Here is a 17,199-nt window from a genome sequence, read left to right on the forward strand (position 1 = left end):
CGGGTTCTACCCCAGAACCGTGAAACATCTGGGCTGACAGTGGTTGCATACGCTACAAGTAGAACAATATATTATCGCTTGTCTCCCACCTTTTTGTTCTGCACAGGTTATGGTTCACTGAGTACTTGCCTGGTACCAGGAGGGCTAAAACCAAGTTTGCAGCATCAACCAACAGGTTTGACTGTGATCAAACTGGAGCGCACAGATCTTATTCACATCAAGACTGTTATTACAGTCAAGAAAAAGCAAAACAGCTGCCTCGAGGACTCATTTCACCCATACAGAATGCATCTGTTTCCAGTTAGAAAGGGTTTTGCTTAAGCCCCATGTTCTGTCCTCCTCAAGGTTTCGTGCCCAAACATGCATTTTCAGATCCTCTAGCTCCATCTCTCTGTTTGCCTACTTCAGCTCTCTGCCTTCCTCACCAAAATGCATAATTTGAAATTACATACTACTGTTCCTCATAGTATCTCCACCTGGTTATGAATTATCAGGTGAATTACAAATACGGTCCCACAGAGATAGGTTTAATGAGGTGCCCATAATTATACAGTGAGTCAGTGTCAGAACGCTGGTGCTAAAAAGCAGTGCTGAAATGTGTACCCCTACCCTAAAAAATTCAAGATTGCGATTACACTGATTTGAAGATAAATAGTCAGATTTGACACCAACAGCCACAGCAGTAGAATTTTGCTTTAACAACCCAAGTGGTTACCCATCAGACACGAGTCACAGAGCAGCAGGTAACACTATCGAAGTCTTCAGGTTCTGCAACTCCAGTCCCACCTGCTGCACAAGTCAAAGGTGTGTTGTGAGACCAGCAAGAGAAAACAACTGGAGCAAAGCAAGACCAGCAGATGTGTTTGGGAAGATGCAGTAGGTCCTAAAAGTGTAGCCACAGGCATGGCTGCAAGAGCGCCTGAAGGAGAGGCACAGAAAAGGTCATTTGTTGAACAGCAAGTTTATTAGAAGGCCACAGGAATTTTGCCATGAAGGACCATAGCAGAAGCTGCATTTTGGTGTAGCTGCTAATGACTAGTGCGTCCATTCCTTCCCCAGGCCTGCCCAGGGGCAGCTTGAGGGCCTGAGGCAATAAGCACCAAGGAAGTTCAGCTGGCTTAGCATACTCCATCTGCTAAGACATCAGAATCTGCCTTCCAGTTCCAGCAATTTCTCCTGCAGGAGCCCTCCCCAGATGATTTACTTTGGCTCAGCTTCTTGTGCAGCCTAACATCCGTCTTCCAAAACTGAAATCTGGCCTTCAGCTGCTGGCATCCAGGCAGCGCCAAATGAACTGTGCCCACAACCATTTTAAGGTTGGCTATTTCCTTTGGCCTAGCTTTGAGCAGTGACTGTTTATGCTCCCAGCCTTCTGCCTCACAGCTTGATCTGGATTCCACAGTAGTAAGCACTTACAGAAGTGCTTTATATATTGGAAGCACTGGAGAGAAATTAACTGACCCTCTGAAGCATCAGAGTGATAGATGGGTGCACATTACCCCCTTTTTACAGATGAAAAAGTGAAAACGAAGAGGTAAGGATCTGGACAAGGTCACATAGCCAAGCAGTGAAAGAGACATGATGAGGATTCAGGTTCTTCTCACAGCCAACACTGTTGCCTACTCCTACAGAAGACAGGGCATCAACCCGTCAGTGGGGAAGGGGCTCTTTGTCTTAGCTTTTTCAGCAGTCTTTGGGGTATTTCAGTGCCATCCTGGCAGGGTTAACCCCAGGGGTGACATGTAGGGGGTCCACACAGGTACACGTGTACCCCCTGAGCATGGCAGTGCACTCCCTACAAAAACACATTGCCAACACTGTTGGCGGTGCCTGTGGATGGTCGCCACTTGCCACCCCACTACCGGCGGCATCTGCAAGCTGTCAATCCCTTCTGGCCAGCACCAGCAGCATCTGTGGGAGCTCTGTGCTTACCGCCGCTGCGCTCCTGCTGCTGCTGCCACCCCCTGTGCAGCCATGCCCCCCAGCCGCTGGGGGCACGCATTGTTCATGGTTAACCCGATTTTGAAGTGCTGCGCAGGTTTCGAGGGGAAAGTCAGGTAAGCCTATTGTTACAGAGTCTGGTCACAGAGCTCAGAACCCAGCACCCATCTTCCTTTTCCAATGTTGCATGACATGTTTAAGGCTGACTTTGAATTCACGAGTCGAGATAAACATTTCTTCTTCCGTGCCTAAAACCCTACACTGTTTTCTTAGATGCACGGACAGACAAGCCTCAGCTCACTCAAGGAGGCACAGTGAAGATTTAAGGGGCATAAATAACAGTTTGCAGCCACAGCCAGGTGCTCCACTGAAACTCTCTCGGCTAAGGATCCATTTGTTAATGGAGTTGCTTGAGCTGCAGTAGAGTCAGGGAACTCACAGCAGTGGACCCTGCAAAACTTCCACGGAGTAGCACTCTCCTAGGACTAGGGTATGAACAAGCTATCTGATTTACAAGTGTCATAGGTTTCATTTTCAATTAAACATCAGGTGAAGTGATTTCAACACTAATTTAGAAAACTTAGTAGTTAAAAATACTTAGTTCCAAGAAACGATCATTTGGGTGGAAGGATGAAATGTTTCATAGTGGAAAGTTCCTCCTAGGTAAAAAGATATTCTTTACTTTGGAGGGTCACGGGCTTTATCTCCAGGGCACATCTGTATTTTCTCATTTTTAAAGACAGTATTTAAGAATAAAGTGAGAGCGCAGGGGCATGCACCTCCTCCCTGCTCACAGACACAGGAGCCCAGATGGCTCTTCTTATGGTGATACTCAAGTCTCTGACATCAAAAACTGAACATCTAGGACTCTGACCATCAGGGCAACATGTGGTACATCATCAGCAAACAAATTACATAGGTAGTAACCTGGGGGAGGGGGGGGGAATTGAATAGGGTTTGAATCCTGACCCTGAATTGAGTTTGATGGCTGACACCTGGATTTTCCAGCTCTGATATTCTCTGAAACTCTTTCTGACCTGTGTGTCAGCCAGTCTCTCAAACTGCATCGTGACAAGGACAGCCTTCTCCAGAGGGGAAGCAGAACCAGAATTTTCACAAGCATATTTGATTACACATTGAAACACCTCAAAACCTCACCCTGTCTTCATGTTACTCACTTGCCTTGCATCTCTTATTGCCTCCTTTCCCATGAGACAAAAGCATCACGATCCTTAAAACCCAGCTAGCACTACTTACCATAACATAACCTGCACAAAACTGGAATTTAAAATGAGTATCAGTAACCCATTATTCCTTTTCAAAGGACTGACATAGCTACAAATATACAGGACTTCAAGTGAAACCTGAAGAATGTGGTGCAGAAATATTGCCCCCTCCCCAGTAGGACAGCTGGTCTTATGCCAGTGAAGTGACATAGCCATGCAGCACTGAACCACTTCCACACTATACTCCATTCAGACAAGGATCTGGTGCAGAATGGGTTTTTCATAACTGATGCATTCACACCATTCATCGTTCACATTACAATTATCAGTAGGCTTCCCCATCCCAGAATGTTACTGATGGGCTGTACTAACTACATGTCTCAACTCCTACCTGAAGCCAGGGATGCCCTAAGGCTTCTTCTGTTGTAAGTCGTTTATTTGGGTCCACAACCAACAGCTTCTTCACAAGGTCCAAAGCTAAAATAATGAAATAAGCTGACCAGCACATAGCTAACAAATCCATAACTTTAAAATAAATGATATACAGTGCTCATCACAATGATTTGTACTTCTCCATAGCAACAGTGCTAAATGCATCACATCAGATAAGATAGCAGCAACATTCCCCTAAAGCAACACATAAATGCTTTCTGCCTTTTAACGGTGAATGAATGGCATGCTTCATATGACTGTTCTTGGATATACACACTATAGTCCACGGGTAGTGAAACACTCTTGTACTATCCATGGTATTGGACAGAAGTGACATAGTAAGACTTCACTGTCATGACCACTGACAACATTGCAAATGTATTTAAAAGCCTCATTCAGCTGCACTGGGGAAATCAAGCAGTTAGGGCATTTATTTGGCTGCAAGTGAGCCTGCCTACATGGAGGTCGGGTTGAGACCTGGCTGTGATTCAGTGCCTGAAACTCTGTAGTTTCAACCCAGTTTCCTGTGAAAAGCCTCTTATTAAATATGTCACTGCTCATACATGGTCCCTGCAGTTTCCTGCACAGGTGCCTACTGTATTTACGTCAAATTCCTCCCTCAAGATATTCTAATCAGGACCCTTACTTTCTTCTTGTTCACCTAGCAAAAAAACCTGCTTAACACACACTGTGGGGAGACAGAGGTGATATAAGACAGAGTGATGTTTAGCACTGCTAATCAAGAAAAGTACTCTTAGCTAATGTCCATCTGTTCTAGAGCTTTTACCACAAAATTGCATTGAACCAGACATGAAAAACATAAAGAAAGGTTCATTATTTTATTCTTAGGTTCTTGCTAGAAAAACATTAACATTTCATGTGAAATACCATAGTTAGAAAGGAGACAAGAAACCTCCATGGAATGAATAATTTTATAGCTATTTTAACATAACCATACCTGTACCAGACACATGCTTCCATTCCTTTGGAATAAATGTGTATTTTCCCTGAGTAATCTGCTCTTTCAGAGACAGTTTAGTATTATGTTCATTGAAGGGAGGATATCCACATAAGCTAAACAAAAGAGAAAAAGTTAAGTTGATAATACAGGTTTTGTCCCAGCCACAAAGACTGCCTGTTAGATGGCATGTATTTCAAAGCATCCTTTCCAAGATCAACAATTTGAAAGACATGCTGACACATAGCACATGTACTTAAATAAAGGCCAAAGATCAGCCTCCACATGCATCACCAACCACTCAACAGAACTGTCAGCCACAAACTTTCTTACCATACAAAAAGAATAACTCCTAAACTCCAACAGTCCACAGCACAGCTGTACCCTTCAGTCCCAAGGGAATTAAGAACCTCAGGGGCAAGGTACGTGGGAGTGCCACATAATGTTTTCATAAGAGAGGTTTCTCCAAGAATCTTGGATTGTCCAAAATCTGTAATCTTACCCACAGAGATAACACTGTGTTAAAAAACAACTGACTTGCAGTGGAGTACACAAGGTAGGTTAGCATGCGTCAGGAGAGGATTTACAGCTCTAATTCCCAAGACGTTCTAGTACATGACTATGCCAAGGTCCACCCAGCAGAATACGTTAGTGGAAAGACTCAGCTGGGCAACAGATTTGTATTGGGGTGGGGGGCAGAGAAGAAGCACGTAACAGAGGGAGACATAAGTTTGTTTAGCACTAGTCTGAGTGTCAGACTGATTTTTTTTTTTTTATTTGCAGACTCTGGAATAGCTCAAGCAGTAACACTGTCACCCTATGCTTCCTAGGGAAGGCTACTTAGGTAAAGACTATCCATTCCCTGAATGTACTGTTGTGCCTCTCTGTCAAACCAGAGCTCGTTATCAAGCAGCCCAGATAACCAGAGTCATGGACATTTCTGTAGTTAAGACAACATTGATGACTTATTTGCCTTTCAGCAGGGATAAATCATCTTTCAGTTGTTACCTTGTTATAGTTTTTTGAATGATATGTTGTACTTATTGAGGGCAGGCGGGGATCTATGCATTTTAGGGGAGAGCTGCAGACCCTTGAAGGAGGGCAGGGTATGGGCTTGGCAAGGATGTTGGGAAGATGAGCGCGGTCTCCCCTGGGTATGAGGCAGGGGAGTGGGAGTGGGTGGAGAAAGGGTTTGTATACCAAGACTTGAATGGAGGCTGGGAGCCATGGTTGGGATGGCCTGGGGAGTTGCTGCTCCAGGTAACAGGCAGGCATATGCAGTGGCATTTAAAGTTTTAGTGTGTCAACTGGGGAGTCTGTTGATGTTTCTTATCACGTTAATTGTTTTGTCTGCCACTGCAAGCTGTTCTGAGACTTTCTGGGTAGGACACTATACAAGTCTAAATAAACAAACAACAATGTGAAATGTTTTATTCATTCTTATGTGAATTAACTTATTAAAATATATACGAGGAAACAAATCTCTAATGTGTGTAAGAGCCTTACGCTCACTTTCCTGAATTTTTAGCATCAACGTTACATAGAAATAAGTATCAGCAAACTTCATCCCATATTAATTGCATGCATGTTGGAATTTAACTATATTAAAGAACTACTGCTGGAAAACGTTCCACAATTTTTAATGAAAGAACAACAAAATAAAAGCAAAAAATGAAACAGAAATAGAAATTTCTCCCTTACCTTTATAAGGCAAATTTCTTCAGAAGATGAAAGTAGCACATTCTCTGGCTTGAGATCCCGGTGTATAATACCATTGTCATGAAGGTACTGCGTACACATATATAAATGCACATACCAAAAAAAGAAGAGAAAAAACAGAATACCGCACGTATTAAAATGTGAACTTCCAGATTTCTCAATGACAATAACGATGCATTGGAAGACTGCATGCATTAAAACTACAGGGCTCACAAAGGTGTTTAAAAGAGCTGTTATGCAGCAACTGGAAATCTTGCCAAAGGTAGAATGAGTGGAACCAACATGATATGCCATTCCTGCAGTTCATGCAAATATCATACATATTTTCCTGCATTAGCAGAATAAATTCTCTGTGACAAGACAAAAGAATTGTGGTTCTCTCTCTCCCTCCTATGTTAACAGTGACTATTTTGGGGGGCGGGGGGTGCAAGACCCCTTCCTTTACATGCTTTGCCCTGATTGAGTCTGCAAAAGTAGCCTGTGAAGTACAGCAACTGACTGCACCTCACACTGGCAGTGAAGAAGCCACAGACAGGCTTCAAGAAACCTGGGATAGAGTAGTCTTCTCCCCTACAACATCCAAGGGACAGCAGCCTACATCTATTTTATGGATATAGAGAAGCATTCACTTACTGCCACACTAATATGAGCAAGCATTTATTGAAGGAAGGAAGCTTAACTGATTGTACAGTTGGAATTGCGCCAGCCATATTTTCCTTGGTGGAATTCAGGACTATCTACCTTTACAGCCAACAGCATCTGATAAAAATACAGCTTGCAGGTAGCTTCTTTCATCTTGATTGGTCTTGACACTCTGTCATATAATTCTCCTCCTTCCATCCTGGAACAGATTTACATTAGAACCGTCTAAGCACCAGCTTCAGCATTGGTTTGCATCACTGGGCAACCTAAGACCGGGCCACTTAATTCAAAAAACAGTCAAATGAATAGTATAGTAAGCTTGGTTTCTAAAATGCATCCAATGTATCTTTGTTATATGGATATGAATTATTATATACAACTAGAAAAAAAGAAACTGTGCCTGCGTGGTTTCAAATAAAATCCAAGAAAGCACAAAGTGTGTTAGCAGGAAGGCAAACAACTTATTTGAGGTGATCTCACTTTCTATCAGTAGCATCTGGCCAGCACAGAGCCTTGGGAGTCTTTTAAGATGCTTCATTCTACTTGATGACTCTCCACAGAATAATGTCTATCCTTTCTGCCTAGCCAAGAGACTCTCCCTCATTTTCACAGCCCTCCAGCCACAGCATCCACACTCATCATCTTCACACTGCCCTACCTGGGACTGACAATGAAGGTCACAAAGATGCAAGCTGGCTGGCCACTAGTTCATCTCATGACTTTTAGTAAGGCTTTTGACACAGTCTCCCACAACACTCTCATTAACAAGCTAAGGAAATACAGACTAGACAGAAGTACTGTTAGGTAGATACATAACTGGCTGGATCATTATGCTCAGCGGTAGTCATCAATGGCTCAATGTCTAGTTGTGAGAAGAAATCAAGTGGGATACCTAGAGGTCTGTCCTGGGTCTAGTACTGTTTAATGATTTGGATAATGGAACTGAGTGCACACTTAGCAAATTTGCAGATGACACCAAGTTGGGTGGAGTTGAAGACAGTCTGGAGGATAGACCCAGGATCTTAAATGACCTGGAGAAACTGGAAAAAATGTCCCGCAATCAACCACATCAAATTCAACAAGGACAAATGCAAAGTCCTGCTCTTGGTATAGAAGAATTGTACATACAAATACCACCTGGGGAACAACTGGCTAGGCTGCAGTACTGCAGAGAAGGACCTGTGGGACACAGTAGCTGAATGAGCTATATGTTTATTAAGCTGAACATAGCCCAAGAGTGTGCTCCTGTTGCAAAAAAAGCCAATGGTATACTGGACTGTATCAACTGGAGTGTTGTTTGCAAATCAAGAGAAGGAATTCTCCACCCTACTCAGCATCGGTGAGGCCACAACTGGAATATTGTGTACAGATTTTGAGTCCAGCAGAGCAATAAAAATGATTAGAGGCCTAGGAAGCATGACTTATAAGGAAAGGCTGAAAGAACTAGGGTTTAGTCTGAAGAAGAAAAGATTGAGAAGGGATTTGATAGCAGTCTTCAATTACCTGAGGGGTGATTACAAAGAGGATGGACATAGATTATTCTCTCTGGCTGTAGGACATAGGACTATGAGCAATGGACTCAAGCTGCAGCAGAGGAAGTTTAGGTTAATCATTAGGAAGAACTGTCTCACTATGAAAGTGGTAAAGCATTGACTCAGGCTACCTAAAAAGTTGTGGAATCTCCATTGCTAGAAATTTTCAAGAGCAGGCTAGACAGAGACTTGGCCTGGATGATTTAGTCAGGGATAATCTTGCCTTGAGTAAGCAACTGGACTAAATGACTTTGTGAGGTCCCTTCCAGGCCTAATTTCCTATGATCTCTGGCTCCTCATCCAGTTCCAAATCTAGGTCAAGAAACTGATCTTGAACTTTAAACTGCTGTACAGTATTTTCCCTGGAACACACACTAAATGCAAATAGTCTACTTACAATTCCAAAATAATGTAATAGTCTTCTGCTTCAAAGAAGTTTTTAATCTTGATTAAGCAGGGCTAATAAAAAAAAAAAAGAGAAAACCAACAAAACAATGATTTCATACAAACTAGTAATACAGTAACAGTTTCATAGTAACTAGGGTCAGGAGGGACCTGATCAGATCATCTAGCCTGACCCCCTGCCACAGGCAGGAATGAATGCTGGGTTCACAAGGCCCCAGACAGGTGATCATCTGACCTCTTTTTGAATTTGCCCAAGGTAGGGGCGAGGACCACTTTCCTAGGAAGTTGGTTCCAGATTCTGGCCACCCTAACTGTAAAATATTGCCTCCTGATCTCCCAATCTCTAATATGCCATAAGCAAGTCATTTCGGAAGAGTGTGATGCAATGTATTTGTAAGGACACTGCACCTCTTTTAAAAAAAAATATTTCCAAGTGATTTCAGCATTAATGTATTAGAGAATGTAACACCAGAGACTGCCTGCTCAATGCGGACAGGTGCTATGGAAGTTGCACCAAAACATATTTTTCAGTGCACTTCAATCCCAGTCAGAAGGCCTGTTAAATTTACAGTAATTCTGAGCTCCCATGCAGTTCAGCCAATATACTCTAAGCACAGTCAGTTACACTAATTCACTGTAAATGACTCCTCCTTTCGTGCTGTTATGAAGCAAAAGGGAAGAAAAGTTAAAAAAAAAAGAAAACAAAAGAAAAATGTTTCATATCACCCAACTCTGCCAAAGGCAATCAAGAAGTGGGGTCGGGAGGTCTATGTATGTAGTTTTGTAACTACATTAGTCTGATTTTAAATTCCTGATGTCTCTAATGGACTCCGAAAGGTTCCAGTTTCCTTAATCACCAGAAACTTTCAGATAATGCTGCTGAACGAGAATCCCTAGACTGGCTGTTCTGATTGAATAGGTCCAAACATCAATAGTGGAGAATGTGTCAAAGCCAAAGCTAGCCAACAAGTGAGGGCATCCAAAATATTCAGAGAAGAGTGTGTCAAGGAAGATCTTATTGTCTGGAGCTGTGGTTCCCAGAGAGACCATGGAAGGGAAGTGTTTTATATAACAGAAATTGTTTCAGATAACCTTACCTACAACAGACTTGAAAAGGGTCAATTAAATATTTGGCACGTACACAGGAAGAGAGGCAATGTCAAATTAAGTGGTTCTATTTGGGCCATAAGTTACAACCAGCAATCAAGAAAAACATAATGCACATAAAAATATGCTTTTAGGAGTATACTCACATGATTTATTTTCTTCAAAATCTCTATTTCTGTATTGACATTGAACACTGGATCCTATAAAAAAAAATTCAAATGTCAGATGGAATAAGAGTGGTGCTCCTTCCAGAACGTGGGATATGGAAAGACCTTCTGGATGCGTCATATCTCACCCCCTACTACTGTAGGTGAACGCATCATGTAATTCCATTCACAAGATGATCACATTCCACCATTACACTAGTTCGCTTCCAGGTTTCAATTACTCCTTTTGAAAAAATGTACCTAAGTTTCTGGCCAAAATTTAGTCAGGGTCAATTTACACCCATTGGTTTTTGTGCTAGTATTGTCCTTTAGCTCAAATAATTTATCTTCCCCTTGTGTGCGCTCCCCTGACACATTTAAATAAACAAGAATCACGTGTTAGCCTTTGTTTTGCCAGCCCAAACACGCCAGGCTCTTAGAAATCCACTCCCATAAGACAAGTTTCTACTTCTCTCGATTATCCCGCTCGTTCTTCTCTGCATCTTCTGAATTAATCTTTCTGAACAGGGGTTACCAAATTCTACACCGCACTCCAGACGATGTCTGACCTGTGCTTTATAAAATGGTATTAATATACGTTGTTATTTTTACTGAAAACAACTCTCCTGGTACATCCTAGAACTCAATTTGCCTGTTTCACAGCCACCTCACATTGATGGCTCACACTATTCTCTGCATCAGCTAAGACATGCAGGTCTTCTTCCTCTCATTTCCAACGGATGAGACCCCAACTTTGCAGAAATCATGCTTGGTATTAGCACCTAAGTGAACGTCCTTATGCTTCATACCATTCAATTCCATCTCATTTCCATTTCTCCAGTCCACAACCCCATCCTTAGGTTGCTGTATGAAGCTCCATCCCCTGTCCACGGTATTGGCAACGCTTCCTGCTTTGTCCCCTCAACAAATTGCATCACATGCACCTACATTCTGTGCCAGTTCCATTAAACGAGAACACAGAGATTGGTCTCATTCAGAAGTTCCATAAGCAGCCTCTCTCCAGCCTCTGAGCTCTGCTTTAATCGTAACCTGTAGCAACTCATTAGCCAGTTCCCCACCAGACCTACAATTTCTATACATAGCCTCCTTCTCCAGCTTATATAACGATTTCCCAAACAGATGTGAGGCTAACACAGATAGGACTGGATGCTTATTCCTGTGGCTTATGTTTAGGCAGGTTTTTGTTACTATTTATGTTTAACTTAACTGGAGTACCTCGTAATTTTTAAGTAAGACAGTTTTTCTCCCAACACCTTTCAGTCTTGTTTCTAAAACAGCTTACTGCCTGTCCCAAGAGGAAGTGAAAGAATCATCTATCCCAGAGAATTAGCAAAGAAAGGGATTTGTACTTTATCATATTAAATGATGCATAAATACTCACTTTACTGCATGAGAATCCAGCAAAGCTTAAACAATCAACATTTATCATTTCCACAATATTGCAGAAGACTTCAGAAACAATGCACTTACTGCCTCTCTCACAGCAGCTGTCATAAATCTCCGTTTATTGATTATCTTTACAGCAACTTTGTTACACGTGGCCTTTTCAAATGCCAGTTTGACTTCGCCACAGGCACCACTAATATAAAAACATAATGATGTTAATGCTTGCAAACATTTTTCAAAATGCACGTAAAAAATACAAACTGGTAAATGACTGAAGGGCATTTGCTGTCTGATTAGAAAACTATCGTCTCCCAGCCTCTGGAAAACACCAGGCTATCACAGCACTCTGAGGTACGTGTTCAGCAGTCAGACATACTGGCAACACAACCTTTATAACAATGGTTATTAGGGCAGTCACCAACATTTCAATACAGAAATCAAAAGAGCAGCAAAACTCCAAACCGTGAACTATTAAGAGAATACCGAGGACAAGCACTGGTGGTATGTCAGCCCTACAATGGCTAACATAACCAAAACCAAAATCACATTTAAAATGTACATTAAAAGTTTTGACAGCCACTAAGTTTTGATTCGATACGCACTACATGTGGCCCATCGTGTCCACTGAGTAATGGCAGAAAGGTAATGCAACGTCTGGGTTCTGCGCGACAGGGCTGTTCAAATCTGAGGAATACATATGGCCATAAATACATATTTACATAGCAGCAATCATATAGTTGGAAATTCAGGTAGGCCACTCACATTTGTGTTTTCACTGTACGGCTTTCTTCCAAAGTCTTTACAGAAGACACGTCTTTTTCCATTTTAAAAACATTTTAAATATAAAAAGGCTAATCCTTCTTTCTTGAGAATTGGGCAAGGTCATATTTTGACCTCCCCCCAATTAATATACAAAGTGACACAGTAGCCAGCAGATTCTTTCGATCTTTCTCTTCTAAGACTGCTCATACCTAATCATAAACCATGATCTGGGGTTTCACCATTAAAAGTACGTTCTGTACCCAAGCCAATGAGACAAACAGAGCCAAATCCCAGACATAAATGGTGTAAGGAAAGAACAGGCCTAAGCCAGAAAATCAGGCATCCCACTTTTACAGTTTTCATCATTCAGAGCTGAAACTGAGCAAAAGGGCAGCTACAATCCCAGCAACCTAAGGACCCCTTATTCTAAGAGGCTGTATTTGTAATAAGATGACAAAAGTCATATTGCCTGGGAAATGAATAGTTGAACAAGTCTATTTTATTTCAGATTTATTGCCAGTGCTATCACCCATCTATTAAAAGAGGAATTATTCCTCCTCCTTCAGCCCTGGGTATTCAAAACAAAACACCCTCCTTACCCACCCAATTCTTCCCTGCCTGCCCCCCACCCCCATTTTAAAGACTAATAACTTTTAAGCCAAGTAACTGAACATGAGACTTTGCGTTAAGGAGTAAAACAATCCTTTAAAGTTAAACAATTACTTTATACAGCACTAATCCTAAAGATCTTCTAATAGTCTCCTCAAAATACACTTCTGCAACAAGGCTGCGAGATTCTAAGCTCCTCCTTTTGACAACTCAGTATAAACATTTGCATGTAAAAGAATGATTAAAGCAAAGGAAAGAGCTTTTTAAAAAGCCAGAACAATCATCTGAGTAACCACCTTGTTTTACTGCCACTGTTCATTTCACAGCTTCGCTCCACTTTCAGATTACGCCAATCTTCATCTTAATACAAGCACTGCGAAGCAGACCTAGGTGGAGACACTATTCCTGCACAGAGAGATACCCCTTCCCTTGAGCTGAGCTTATTATGGAACACTTCCCCTGTTCTCACAATGTATTGTTTGTTAGCAGATTAAAAAGCAAGGAAGAACTGTTGTGATTTAGTTTGACCCCCCCCCCCGTATAAGAACTTGTGCTAGCTACCAGTAAGTGCTATATAAATTAATACCTTTTCCACCTGCTCCTGTTCTCATCCTTGATAAGAATGACAACTAGGGAGCTACACTAACGGCTTGTGGTCTCTACTAGGCTCACAAGCCCCCTTTGTTTGGGGGTGGGGGGGAGGCAGTTTGCAAAAGAAGGATACGGATTTCCTTACTTATGCTAGCTGAGAGCTCCCCTCCAGCAAGAGAATTCCAGCTGAACAATCAAGGAAGACTTTCTCTATGTGCCACAAAACCACCAGAAAAGAATCTCTCGTAGCATCATAGTTTCGGGCCTAAGACAACCAACTTTATACCACAGGTCATTCAATTATGACCTGTGAGCCCGTATGACTTCAGATAGATTAAAGCATTTTAGTTCATAAGACAGTAAACTGTGGTGTACCCCTAGCAGAGAAAAGGAGACAGTGATATGCTGAAAATTGGGCTCTTTGCCTTTTATTAACCCGCAAAACTCCATTCATACTTGTGTTACTGAAACAATACTAAAACAAGAGCAGCTAGCAATTCACATTAGTGACAGTTCCAGCAGAATCCAGTGAGAATCAAAGGAAAAGAAATGCTAAATATTTCAGAAAGTATGATGCTTACCTTCCCAAAGTTTTTGACATGATATATTTCTCTTTGAATTCTCTGGGATACCCCGACTGATCATCCACCATAAGATCAGAAAATACAAACACTAGGAAGATGAGTGGAGATCATTTTCCTGTTACTAACTTCAAAAACTTTGTTAAAATAAACAAACTACTCTTCCTAAATGTTACTGTTCAACAATATAACTAAGAAAATGCTTTGGGTTAAAGGAAAAACATGTATCAGCTTAACTGACACCAGGACTGATATCAGCCAGTTCACATTGTTGAAAGATAACTTCTTTACTATAACTTCTTCAGTAACCAGTAAACTGCCTCAACAAACTATTCAGCATGACAAATTCAAGTTCTTACAATCCATTAATACAGCACTTAAGGTAAAAATGCAAGCAGTGTTAGTCTTACGTTTCAAAGCTAAATCCCAGGAGCAAGAATCACACATAGATGGTGCCTTTACAGGGGAAAAAAACAAAAACAAACTTCTCTAGTTTTTCATCTTGTTTTCTTTGTGCATTTGAAAGCATTTCGCACATAATTTTCATTGTCTGCCCTGAGTTGCAAGTCAATATCCCCTAGATACGACCGTCACACAGCTTCTTAGAAAGAAAAGCATTTTTTAAGTTTAACTATAAAAACAAACTGGTAGAAACACCCTAGATCAGGTGTAGTATCTGCAACTACTTGTAACCGGTTTCTTTGACATGTACTGGATTTCAGGCAGATTTGTTTACACAAAAAGCACTGGTCAAATATTAAATATCATTAAATCCCTTGTCGTCTTATGCAGGACTTTAAAAGCATTTGGGAGAAGCTCAGTGTGTAATACAGAAGCTATTTAAAAATCACTGGACATAAGAACAGAAGGACCTCCCAGATCAACATGTCACGCCTCTGGTTGTGTTGTGCTGTATTTTACCTTTGTTACTCTGTACAGACAGTGCAATTTCAGAATTGTGAGTCAGTGGCAGCCTTTTCCCTCTTCCTATAAGCTCTTTATTTACAAAGGTTCCATTCACACTGTGATCTTCTATGTAGGCAACATAGGAGTCTCGTGGTCCCGTTTCCTAGAGACAGGGAGAAAGGCAACAATAACAAAAGATTACTTTTATTGTGAGGCTGTACTGAACATTTAAAAAAATATTATGATATATAATTTCATGAACTAAGGAAAACTGATCTGAACAACCTGTTTGACTAAGTGACCCATGAAAGGAGTCTACACTGTAAGGCTTTTAAACCTCAGATTAGGGAGGGTTTGTTTCCTTGTTACCCCCTCCTCTCCCCACCAGTTAATCTGGATTCCTTCTTTAGAGGCAGCAGGAGAGGGGCCATGGGTCCTTTTAGCGCTTACCTTGAAAATTCGGAAATGCTTCTTGCTGTAGTTCTGGTAGAAACCTGTCTCGGACAGCCCTATCCTAGAAAAGCTGTAGTCACAGCTTTTGTCTCTGCCAAACCAACACTCATCATTCACACAGTCTGGAAGCAGAAAAAGAAGAAGAGAAAGGAAGGGACCACAAAATACCAGTAAGTTGTCCTAGAACAGCAAATTGATACCGAATGGTAGCACTCGAAACACACAGCAAAGCGGAATGGTTCAGAAGCTGCCTAACCTGACATTGTAACAGCCCTGAGAGAGGGCAGCAAAGTCCAGTGGTGTGTGGACCCGTTCCCCTCTGGGCAACTTGGCTTAGACTGCACTGCACCCTGCTTTAAGGAGAACCAAACTTCTAAGCAACATGAAAACTCACAGAGTTTCATGTGTAATCCATAACCTCATCTAAAAAGCCAGGAAGTTGGTGTATGGCACTAAAGATCAATAAAAAGCAGAACTGCAAGAGAAGAAAAAAACCCAACGTCTAGCTCTGGCAACCGAGCAGGGGTGCCTGTAACCCCCAATCTGTGCACACAGGCTTAACTCAATCCATGGGAGTAATGCCATCAACCCAGTCACAGTCACAGCTACTGCAACGATCATGACGGCTCCACTTTACCTACTTGTGTGGGGTTTCACACAGCTACAGGGGACAGATCTGGATTTGTTTTAGCTTCATAATGCATCCCTGGCATCAGTCTCCAATGGGTGTACGTTGTAGCCATGTTGGTCTAAGGACATGGGCAAATGAGAGTCTTCGGGTCAATCTGATCACTTTTATTAAACCAGCGCAAATTGGAGTTGGTCTAATAAAAGCTATCTGATTTAACTGTCTCCAAACCTCCATCTCCCAGCCGGAGGATAAAGGAAACCAGGGCTTGGAGCAGGGAGCGCTGTGCGAATCCTGCCAGATGCCGTCGTTGCTCTGCTCCTCATGTCGTCGTTGCTCTGCTCCTCTTGGAGGACTCTACCGGTAACAGCATCACCAGTTGCCATGGACGGGAGCCGCTTGAGACAGCCTGTGAGCGCTCTGGGCGCCCGTGGGGCCACCCGCGTCCTGCACTGGATCCACGGGCCCCGCGGGGAGGCTGGGAACGGCCAAACGAACTCGCCCCATCTCCCACCCCGCAGCAGCCGGAGACTGGGGAACATCTCGGGAGTTGGAGCGCCCTGCCGCACAGCAGCTGCGAGGCGTGGGGGGAGAAACAAGACGGGTCGCTCCTTCTCCGTCCCAGCTAGGAGGGACCCATGCTCCAGCTCAACCGGCGCCTACAGCCAGGAGCCACCTCGAAGGACACACTACGAGCAGGCCTCCCCCAGAACCAGGGCGTTAACTGAAACAAAAGCAAAACGTTCTGCTGTAACGACTTCCCCAGGGTGCGCCAGGGCACGGGGCCTACCGTAGTTGATGAAGCCCCTGCCCAGCGCGAAGAGACGCCCCCACGGCTGCGGGGCCGGCTCCTCCGGCTCCTGGTCCTCGGGGATGGGGGGCAGCTCCTGCGTGGGCACCGTGTCCAGGGAGCTGAGCGTGCCGGAGCTGGAGGACGACTGGCTAGTGCCCTGCGAGCTGCCAGACGACGAGCCCGTCCCGCCCTGCGACGGCTGCGACTCGCCGCCCGTCTCCCGGGACATCGCGGCTGCAAAACACGCGGCAGAAAGTGACACGCGGGCAGCGGCCGCCCGCCTCGGCCCGGCACCTCCTCGGGCCACGGCTAGCAGCCACGCGCTGCTTCCTCCCGCCCCGCGCAGCGCCGCTCACACGCG

At 43.2% G+C, this 17,199-nt stretch overlaps 1 protein-coding gene across 1 annotated transcript in view; it reads right to left on the reverse strand.

Moving 5' to 3' along the window:
• Positions 1-17,107, reverse strand: part of CHEK2 (checkpoint kinase 2) — a 25,596-nt gene extending 8,489 nt beyond the window's left edge. The window contains exons 1-12 of the mRNA XM_019507360.1: positions 16,836-17,107; positions 15,415-15,539; positions 14,980-15,127; positions 14,059-14,149; positions 11,600-11,708; positions 10,109-10,162; positions 8,848-8,909; positions 7,018-7,117; positions 6,259-6,345; positions 4,891-5,054; positions 4,558-4,673; positions 3,559-3,644 (exon numbers count right to left, since the gene is read on the reverse strand). Coding sequence (XP_019362905.1) covers positions 3,559-3,644; positions 4,558-4,673; positions 4,891-5,054; positions 6,259-6,345; positions 7,018-7,117; positions 8,848-8,909; positions 10,109-10,162; positions 11,600-11,708; positions 14,059-14,149; positions 14,980-15,127; positions 15,415-15,539; positions 16,836-17,067 — 1,374 coding nt within the window. The 5' untranslated portion in view covers positions 17,068-17,107. The remainder of the gene's footprint in view (positions 1-3,558; positions 3,645-4,557; positions 4,674-4,890; positions 5,055-6,258; positions 6,346-7,017; positions 7,118-8,847; positions 8,910-10,108; positions 10,163-11,599; positions 11,709-14,058; positions 14,150-14,979; positions 15,128-15,414; positions 15,540-16,835) is intronic.
• Positions 17,108-17,199: the final 92 nt, after the last annotated feature.

Source organism: Gavialis gangeticus, unplaced genomic scaffold (genome assembly GCF_001723915.1).
Source record: "Gavialis gangeticus isolate Ggan-Ray unplaced genomic scaffold, GavGan_comp1, whole genome shotgun sequence".
Classification (NCBI taxonomy): domain Eukaryota; kingdom Metazoa; phylum Chordata; order Crocodylia; family Gavialidae; genus Gavialis; species Gavialis gangeticus.